The 10934-nt window shown below is 34.9% G+C and overlaps 1 protein-coding gene across 7 annotated transcripts in view; it reads right to left on the bottom strand.

The window, feature by feature from the left end:
• Window positions 1-409: 409 nt before the first annotated feature.
• Window positions 410-10934, bottom strand: part of CAMK2D (calcium/calmodulin dependent protein kinase II delta) — a 372089-nt gene continuing 361564 nt past the window's right edge. For 6 of the 7 annotated variants that reach the window (XM_031943044.1, XM_031943045.1, XM_031943041.1 and 3 more), the window contains 2 exons: window positions 8393-8487; window positions 4673-5332 (listed from right to left, as the gene is read on the bottom strand). In XM_031943044.1, coding sequence (XP_031798904.1) covers window positions 5100-5332; window positions 8393-8487 — 328 coding nt within the window. In that variant the 3' untranslated portion in view covers window positions 4673-5099. Of the gene's footprint in view, window positions 1403-4672; window positions 5333-8392; window positions 8488-10934 lie in introns of those variants that run through there. The other variant, XM_031943040.1, reaches the window with a different exon arrangement.

Here is a 10934-nt window from a genome sequence, read left to right as displayed (position 1 = left end):
TTAGGAACTACAAGGAAGGAGAGAAGATGGAGGAGATCAAATTGCAAAGAACAGGCTGTAAGATCTATATCAACACAGAATGCATTTCCCTGCTTATTTTCTAGAATTTCGTAGTCATAGAAAAATAACTAGTGATGTTAGAGAAGGTATGGTCCCTGCCATTCACACCCAATAGGGTACAAGGGGAGCCCAGATTGACATAGTGATTGTGCTAAACATTTAGAGGTCCTGGTATGATTGTGATGATTATCCAGAAGAGTAAGAAATTGAGTCACTCAAATAGGAGCTTAAATCTTCATTTTTAGCTTTTTAAAAGTATATTTTATATATATATATATATATATATATATATATATACACACACACATACATACACAACACACACACACACACACACACACATATATATATATATATATATACACACACACACAACACACACACGTGTGTGTATATATATAATTTTTTTCTAAAAGATTTAGAACATCTAAGCCCAATCAAAAGTATAACTACTGTTAAAAAATCTAAGATTCTCTAATAAAATTCTGTACACCCTGAAAGTACTCAAAAGTTCTCTGCATTTTCTCTCTTTCACTAAATCCCTATTTTTTCCTCATGGTGCCTTTAGATTTTTTCTCACTAACTACAAATTCTTAGCCTAGAGGAAATGAGATTGGAGGGTATAGACTTGAGGAAGAAGCAAAAACAAAGCTCATTAAGTAGAAGAGGAGAAGCATTTCCTAGAAAGATCAAGTCAGTGAGTTGAGCTTTTCCAGTTTACACAGCTTGATCAAGAACTAAGATGGCTTGGGATGATACTCAGCCAGCACATTTTTGTTTCCACATTCATCACTGATTTTGTCCATATAGGTGTCACAATCCAAAGCCACTGACAAAAATAACATTCATTTCAACGATGACCACAATAGAAAATTTAATTTTTTGTTTTTAATTTTTCTTAAACTGAAATAAATAGATATGGCATAGATTTTTTTGATGAATATTTCTTTTACAAACTATCACTTCGAGAATGACAACCCTGAAGGCTTTTAGAAATTGGCATAAACAGAAAAATGATGCTTGCAGTTTGCTTGGATCATGTGGTTGTGGTGTTTTCTCTCTCTTCCCTCACCCTCCCTCCCCTTGTTTGCTGACATTGGTTTTAATTTGCATGGAACATCTCCTTCAATAGAATGCAAACAAAACATTGAGATGGAATATTATGATAAAATGATCACAAATATCATTGTTACAGATATCACAAAGGCATTGTTACAGATATGACCATCAAAGCTTCATGCATTTGGAAACATGCATGAAGAGGAACACAAGCCCACCTGGGTGGTTACCATCCAGGTGCCTTGAAAACAGAGAATGCAGAAGTAGCATTGTTCATTTTTAGCTGAAAGGAAAAAGGGGGAAAAACAAATTATATTGTTGTTTATCAAAATCCTGTCACTTACTATGCCACAGAGGAGACTAAAACATTTTAACTTTTACTATAGGAGATGATATACTGCAAGTGGGGGGAAGGGGTGAAAGAGAGACTCTATGTAACTTGATTTATAAAGGAAAATTGATAATGTTAAACAGAGAAGATATTAAATGAGAAATTGGGTGTGATTATCATTCTATTCAAAAAGACCTAAACTATAGAGCAGATAGAAATTTTTTTTCTTTTTTAAAGAAAGGTATTTCCTCAACCAAATAAATGAGTAAGGGGACATCCCACATATGTGTAACTGATGCATTCTTTTGGTCAAAAGTTGTAAGTCCTTCCAGGAAAGTCCAGAGAAAATACCTTTCTCTGATTATTGAAGAAACAATTTGACATGAACATAAAATCATGTTCTCAGGAGTGGAAAAAAGGGATTTTAAAAAACTTCATTAGGGGTCCCATCTCACACTGAGATAGGGCTATGTTTCCCTATAAAGATTATTCTACTATGCTAGATACACATCAGATGGTCATTTACAGGGCAATGGATCTCCCTGCAAAAGTTTGAAATTTATTCACATTTCAAAAACAAATGAGTCTAACAAAGTAAAAGGACCGGCACGAATTTCATTCTAGTGAATGTTTAATTATCCTTCAGGATTTTTTTCTCTATAGACATCCATAAGCTGTCTTTAATCCTATGATTATGATGCCTAACATCCCTGGGCCTCCTCTTTAATGTATGGAATTATATAAAGAAGCCATCTTGAAAAACTAACCTACACAAAGCATCAGAAAGCCAGTAAACAAGAATATAGAACGTCAACTTTTTGAGGTCATAGACTTTTAATTTTTTTTGTCCTTGTAATTCCTGGTCCCTAGAACAGTCCCTGGCACAAAAGCCTACTGAATACAAGTTTTGTTTTAGGTGAATTTGAAGAGTATTCTGAAAATAATACTTTCTAAAGCCTAATTTTAAATTTTGGATGATTTTTTTTTTCATTCTCTTAGTTTCACCACTATGTTCTTTTATTGGTACAGTTAATTGAGAATTGTCTCATTATAATCCAGAACGGAACTTTACATTACACCATTTTAGGGACCTCTTAAATAACTGTGACCCAACTTAACAATGAAGATGGTTCCTTCTTAGTGTCTCGTGGTAACATTAAAGTAAATTTCACTAGTTAGACGCTCCTTTTAAGAACTCAGGCAAACTTGCCATGGTTTGTAGTATTTTTGAAAGACCCTGTATGTCCTTTATTGGAATTAATTCAGGGAAAAATAACTTTATAGGAGAATAAGGGTTAGAGCTGTAAGAGGTCATCTTGTTCAATCCCAGTTTATGAATGAGGAAACAGATTGAGAAAGATGAAGTGAGTGATTTATCCAAGGCCAAGTCACAAGGGCTGATTCAAATCCTGGTCTCTGAACTTCAAATTCAATCATGCATTACCACACATTATTCATAGTGTAGCTGGTCATCATCAACTCCAATCACACCATATCAGGAGCCATGAGAACCACAGGTACGACTTCCAGGTAGATTTCAGCAATTTTGACCAAAAAGGTGCTTCTTAAGATATTCTCTTTCCCATCTTAAAAACAATCTTACCCATTTAAGAGGCTTTCTGTCTTAAACCACATAGAATCTTTTAAGCATAAATTCTTTCATAAAAATTTTATTTTTGCCTATTAGATAGTATTGTATCTCTTTATATTTGTAACCCTACTAAAGCTCTCAAATGATTAGTAAATCCTTTATTCTAATGGGATGTTCTTTGGGAACTTATCATGGTTTGACAGTAAGTCATTGAGATATGCTACTTGGGATAGATAATAATAGATAAGATAATAAGATTGGCAGTGGAATGAAGAACTTCTTGCTTCACTCTGCAGGCTAGCTCCTCTCTGCTTAGAGGCAAATACATACTAGATTCAGGCTGTCATCATTGAGTGTCATCATTGGTTCTCTAAACTTTTTTAGCTGTTCTATTATATGCGTTCAATAATAAGATCATGTAATAATTATTTCATTTTAATCATCTTCTTTAATCCTTTAAAAATTATCCTTATTTCTATCCCTGCATTAGATTTTTGGGGTTTTTGCAAACTCACCAAGCATTATATGCATTCATAACTTTGTATCTTTATGCTACTTTTCAAGGCTGAAATGCTTCACTTATCTCTTTTTGTTTTCAGATTATATCTATCCTTTAAAGTTCACCTCAAGACCCATGAAACCTTCTCTGGGGACTCTCCCTTCTTTGGAAGTTTCTTGCTTACCTCACTTAACACTTAATATCTTCTGATATTTCTTAGAAGAATCTTGGCTTCTATGACTCCCAATACCCATGACAAATATTATAGTACTAGATATATCTATAGGTTAATATACTTTAGAAATATTCTGGTATAAAATCTCTCACTTTTAAAGGCAAGGAAAAGAGGGCCCATGGAGGATTAGTGACTTGGCTAAGATTACACAGTAGAAGATTACTCAGAGAACTTTTTTTGAACTTCATTTCTCTGGTTCAAATTCAGCACTCTTTCTTTTTTCTTTCTTTCTTTTTCTTTGTTTGTTTGTTTGTTTCTTTCTTTCTTCCCTCCTTTCTTTCCTCCTTCCTTCCTTCCTCCCTCCTTGTCTCCTTCCTTCCTTCCTTCTTCCTTTCCTTCCTTCCTTCTTTTCTTCCCTCCTTTTTTCCTTTCTCCCTCCCTCTTTCCTTCCTCCCTCCCTCCATCCTTCCTTTCTTCCTTCCCTCCCTCCTTCCTTCCTTCCTTTCTTCCCTCCTTCTCTCCTCCCTCCCTCCCTCCCTTCTTTCTTCCTTCCTCCCTCCCTCCTTCTTTTTCTCCTTCCTTCCTTCCTCTCTCCCTCCCTCCCTCCTTCCTTCCCTTCCTTCCTTCCTTCTCTCCTTCCTTCCTTCCTCCCTCCCTTCCTTTCTTCCTTCCTTCCTTCCTCTCTTCCTTCCCTTCCTCCCTCCCTCCTCCCCTTCTTTCCCTTCCTTCCTTCCTTCCTTCCTTCCTTCCTTCCTTCCTTCCTTCCTTCCTTCCCTCTTCCTTTTCCCCATTTATAAATTTCTACTTAGTAGTTCATTGACCAAACTTGTGATTTGGAGTAAAAGTATGCATGGAGCTGAACATGGGAAAACCTGTATTTCCTACAGTCACATCAATGCTGATTTCTAAGACTTTCTTCCAATCTAGCAGGAACTCAATCCTCGACTCCCATCTTGCTCCTGGGGTTCCTTTTTTTTTTTTTTTTTTTTTTTTTAACTAGGCTACAAAATGATCTCCAAGGTTTCCTGTGGTCATTAAAGAGACTCCCTTTTCTTTCCTTCCACACCTAAACTTTGTATGCCAGCTATGACATGAGTGCATAAGAGTGAATAACTTGGCTAATTCTATTGTACCTTCAGTTTGTTAGGGCAGCCTCAAGGTCCTATTCTATCCTACTACTCAGTGTTGCTATAGCAAGTTTCAGTTCATAAGTGGACTAAGTCTTCCAGGGAGTTGTGAGACCCTTTATGTTTCCAGGAATTAAAAATCAAAAAAACAAAAACACCTCCAGCATTATATAATATATGCTATGCTATAAAAAATAGAAAATTATGGAGAGCTGACCACAGATATATTATCAAAGTAGCTGACAGCCTGGAAATATTTACTTGATGGGAACTGTTGGTGAACCCGATCGGTGAAAATGAACATTTTGCCACTTTCCATCACGACGGTGCCAGACTCGTGTCTCTTCTGACTGCATAGTCTTTGGCATCCCACTGCCATCCATATATTGTGTGAGCCTGATGTATGCTATGCAGGCAGCATCATCACCTACCAGATGAACATGGGGATTCAAGATGATGGTATGGACTGGCTTATTGCTTTTGGACAAAGCTACAGGAGAACAAAAGGAAAAGACCAGAACAAAGATCAATAGTCACCTCAGTTCAATATATGACATCAGTACACATTACAACCATAGGAAGTCCTTTCTGGGATTCCTGAATTTGTAAATTCAGCAATTAGTTCTTTTTGGAGGATCGTTTTTTAAAAATAAAGTTTGTTTTTTTGTATGCTTTTTGAATTTTTTCTACATTATCAAATTCCAGGAAGAAAAATAAATATAACCTTTTGTCCTCACATGAAGGAGCTAAAAGATAGAGACATGTTTTTAGTGACATATTTTTTCTTTCTCCATTAGGGACTAATGAGAAAAAAGAAGTGATAAAACAAATTATAGAAAGCAAAGTGGCTCCTGAATTCAGGTGTACAATGATTGTCACTAGCCTATGTTATAAATGCAAAACATGCTAAAGCAGATAGCAGGATATCCTGTTTTTTTTCCATAAAGTTATCTTTCTTCTTTACTTTTTATTTATTAGTAAAATACATCTATAGGATAAGGCAGGGATATTGCATCATTCTAATGTCCTATAGTGCTTGGCTGATAACCACTCAAAGCAGTTTATTCTGATGCTTGTTAATTGACTTGATGATCTATGATATACTCAGTGTTTTCCATGGTTACAGCACGTTTTTGAGTCTTCAATATGCTGGTTACCATCTTCTGGACACACTCAAGCTTGCTAATGTGTTTACTAAAATGTAACACCCAGATTTGAACAAAAGACTATGAACGGAGTCTGATCAGAGCAGAGTCTAGTTGGATTATAGTAATTTTCCTTCTAGATACCAAGCTTCAATTAGCACAGTTTGAGATCGCATTACTTTTTTCCTGATTTCCAGGCCACACCACTAAATCATACTGGATTTGGAGCCTTTTAAAATACCCAAGACTTTTTCATTCAATTTTCATCCAACTCCATCACCCTCTCTTTAATGTGCAATTTTTTAAAATAACTTTTTATTGACAGAAACCATGCCAGGGTAATTTTTTACAGCATTATCCCTTGCACTCACTTCTGTTCCGATTTTTCCCCTCCCTCCCTCTACCCCCTCCCCCAGATGGCAAGCATTCCTATACATGTTAAATATGTCATAGTATATCCTAGATACAGAAAGTAGAAATATCTTGCAAACAGTTTACATTCATTTCCCAGTGTTCTTTCTTTGGGTGTAGCTGTTTCTATCCATCATTGATCAATTTAAACTGAAGTATAGCACACTATTAAATTTGATCTAATTAAAAAATCAACTCACTGTTTTGGCCTATTTTGAAAATATTTCTTGGAAGTAGATTCTTCCATTCAACATATTAGTTACCGCCATTGGGATGATTACCCTTCTCTCCCGTTTTCCTCTGAGATTATTTCTCATTTACACTGTATATAATTTCTATTCTATACAAAGCGGTTTGCATTGTATCTCCTCAATTAGAATGGGAGATACTTTCTACATGCACAAAAATATTTATGGCAGTTGGGGAAAGGCCAAATAAATTGTGGTATGTGATTTTGATGGACTATTTTTGTTCCATAAGAACTGATGAGCAGGATACTTTCAGAAAAACCTGGAAAGTTTTCCATGAACTCAAACAAAGTGAAATGTACTGTGTATAACGTAATAGTAATATGAGATGATCAGCTGTGAATGACTTTGCTATCCTTAGCAATACAATGATCCAAGACTACTCTGAAGGAATTTTGATGAAAAATGCTTTCTATCCCTAGAAAAAAGAACTGATTGTGTCTGGATACAGACTGAAACATATAAACACAATTTATATCTTTCATATTTCTATATATATATATATATATAAAATTATACTAATACGGTAATTTTGGTCAGAACTCTAAGAAACTGATGACAAAAGCTTTGTTTTTTATGTCACCAAAATACCATTGTCAAAAGCTTTGATTTCTTATATGAAGCATTTTTAGCATCAGAGTAACACATATGACAACAAAATAATCACAGGATCATGAATTTAGCTCTAGAAGGCATTTTTAAAAATGTGACCTCCAGAGGCCAGGAGATAGAAATGAATAGAAGGAATTTCTAGAATCTAGGGCAAGACTACTTAATCTAGAGTTTTTAGACTCCTAAGTGGATAGATTTCAGGTATGAGTGTGGGTATGGATTCGAGGGGCCCTCGAACTTGAATGGGAAGAAAAAGCATTTTTAAAAAAACCAATCTCTAATTATATTTAGCTTCTTATTCAATTATTTAAAAACATCATTCTGAGAAGGGGTCCATAGGTTTTAGCAGAATGCTAAAGTGGAGCACAATCATTCAATTTATCACCCAATATTTATTAAGCATCTGTGGCAATCACTGTTCTAAGTGCTGGGATGTAAAAAAGGGCAAAAGATAATTAATTCCTTCTCACAAGAGGCTTACAATCTAATGAGAAGAGAACTTTGATCTAAGGAAACTTTTCTAGAAGGTTTAAGAAGATCCTAGGCAAAAGTTAATTCTTATTCCTAGCATGAACTTTTTTGTTCTTTAATAATTTTCCTTTGCTCAAGAAGAAGACCTTGTCAAGATCACTGTAAGCCTTGCTTTTGTTTGAAAGTGGATTATTAGTAAATCACCTCTTGCAAAGTTAACATGTTGTCATGGTATTAATCATTACCATCTATACTATATTGAGAATATTAATAGCATGCTTTCAAATTTTTTTTTATCACTTCAAAGATTGGGAGAAAACATGTTCAATTCCTTTAGCAAGCAACTGCTCACCAAGAACTAAAAAAGCAAACAAACAAACTTAACAGTCCATACATTTATGTATATGTTCATTAGGTTTCACATAATAAAAGGATGTGATGAAAGGTAACTTTAATGCTGATTTAGATTTCATAAAGTGAGAATTTTTGTAACTATCATTAATTTCTTATTTCAATAAAGACACATTCTCATAATGCATAAAACTGCCCTAGAGGAAAAAAAAAATCCTATTTCACTTATAACCAGAAAGAGGATTTTATTTAGGAAAAAGCCAGGTAGAATCTGGAAAAGGCATGTAATTTTTTAAAAAGGAAGAAATATACCATTTTCAAAGTAGAATCGATGAAAGTCCATTCCTTCCACTAAATTACCCAAAGCTTCAGGTTCAAAGGCAGTGAGACCTGGGTCACATATTTTTCTGCAGGAAAAAATAAAAATAGCCCACAAAGAACTTAATATTAGTCTGTTGTATCACATATATTCATTCTGATTCCTCAACCAGCCAATTCTCTAAAGTACTTCCTTAAAGCACACCATAAATACTGTGTGAATCTCTTATACCCCCAGCCACACTCCCATATACTTCAAGGAACACATGTGTAGAGGACCACAGATAGAGGGGGAACTCTGGGTGAGGTATAAGACCCTTCAGCCCAGAGGGAACCTGATAACAATGTCTGATTCAGCTCCCTATCTCCCCTAAGGGCTCTTGGACTTCCTGAGAAGTCAGGAGGGTGGTGACAACCTGTGTTGTGATTAAAGTAGAGTGACACCAGGTGGCAAAGAAATATTTACAAAGTTGGTTATGTGGTCCTGCATGCATAGTATATAGTTAGTGTATGCGCAGCTTGCTATAGTTATATAAAGGTATCAGAGTACATAAGGCTGAAAGAATTTGGAATAAACGGACTCCATGTTTGACCATTCATGTGAGTCCTGACTCTTCACTCCTCTTTTAAGACCAAGGACTTGGGCTGGTACGGAGATCCTCCAGAGAGCTAGTTTGGACACAATACAAGTGACTTCTTTATTGGAAGTAGCTCTTTGAACAATGACAGTATCTGTGGAGCTATTATTATAGACTCAAAATTATATCTAAGAAAAGTCTGAAATGTCCCTATTTAATTTAGGTTAATCCAGGATTCACTATTATTAATGACTGATACAATATAATGACTATCTGGAGAAAGGCTGTAGAGTCACTGAGTTTGTGACTAGAGTCAATGAGTTGAAGGAATAGAAGGATTTTCACTAATTTAATCAAGTATGCTTTAGGTTCCAGAGTGGGATCTCTCTGCAAGACCTTTTTGTTCTTTCTCCTTTGGAGGCAATATTTTTTCATCTGTTAGATAAAATGTGAGCTCAAAAATGATCTATACAGGGTACCAATCATAGCATAAAAGCCTGACTTTGATTTTCAGAATACTTTTTCAATAGAGAACTGAAAGTAGTTATCCTTTGTAATTTACTCAAGCCTTAAGCAGGTGTCCCTTATGCTTTTCCCTAGCCTGCCTGGTAGGCAAATATTTTTAAGCTCAAAGGCAAATGTATAACATGCCTTTATGAGAAACTAGAAAGAACAGTGTTTCTATGGTAACAAGAGTTTTTATTGCTAGCAACTATTAATCGTCCTAGAAATAATAGCTTCTAGTTATCCCCATCAGTGAACTATTGAATACCCAATTCTATACTGTATTAGGAAGGCATTCTTCTCAGAGTTGCTAGGCCTTAATGGATCTATCTTCATTACTATCAAAAAAAAAACCAAACATGTTGCTATATACATCTGTGTGTTTTAGAAAATAATTTTAAAAAGTATATTACAAATCACCATTGGCATATAATAGTGTGCCAATATGTTTGTACAATACAAATGTATTAGATGTATCACACACTTTGGATAACTTTTTCAGAATCCACTAAGCTATGGATTTGCAAGCTTGTCATGAGAAATTCTCCAATGTATTTATATAGAAAGCACATCTTGGAAACACAGAGCTTCCAAAGATTTAAAAGAGATACATACACACACACACAGCCATAAACAAAGTTATAGAAAGCTTTTAATTGAAAGCTTACTCCAGGTTGCGATCTCCATGAATGACCAGAGAAACAAGAGAAATAAGGTGAACTCACTGCTACATTGCATAAATAATATATTAAATATTTGGATTGCCTGACTTGATCACAAACAATGATTTTTAAAATTTTAGATCCAGAGTGTATAACTGATTTTTTTGCTTCATTTTGGTTGTTTGAGGACAATTTAAAATAAAAAGGATAATAAAAGTTTGACATAGACAATTTGTCAGCCTGTCCAATGCTACTTTTAAAGTATTGTCTGGGATAACGAGAGTCTAAAAATCTAAAAAATTCTTTTGAGAAAAATATCTTTAACTAAATGTCCTCAATGAAGTCAAATTTCCAAAATAAATTCAAATATTCCACATAAAAGTGAACCTATTTTTAAAGTACCTCAAAACATTCAAGATGCATCCATTAGGGCAAATGCTAACTAACCTTGATACTATGAACAATAATAGTGACCTTGAATTATATTCATGAACTTTTACAGTTTTAGCCTATAGTGATAGGCTAAGACAACTAAGAAATTGACTGTATAATGTGTGACCCTTATATGAGGACTTTTTGGCTTATGTTGCTGTACAATTTTTTTTTCAGTTGAGTTCAGCTCTGCATGATCCCATTTGAGGTTTTCTTGGCAGATACTAGAATGGTTTGCCATTTCCTTTTTCACTCATTTCACATGTAAAGAAACTAAGGCAAACAGGGTTAAGTGACTTGTCCAGGATCACACACCTAGTAAGTGTCTGAGGCTATAACTGAACTGAAGTATTCTTGATC

The sequence above is a fragment of the Sarcophilus harrisii genome, chromosome 6 (genome assembly GCF_902635505.1).
Source record: "Sarcophilus harrisii chromosome 6, mSarHar1.11, whole genome shotgun sequence".
In the NCBI taxonomy this organism is placed as follows: Eukaryota; Metazoa; Chordata; class Mammalia; order Dasyuromorphia; family Dasyuridae; genus Sarcophilus; species Sarcophilus harrisii.
This window is presented reverse-complemented; position numbering and strand designations above follow the sequence as displayed.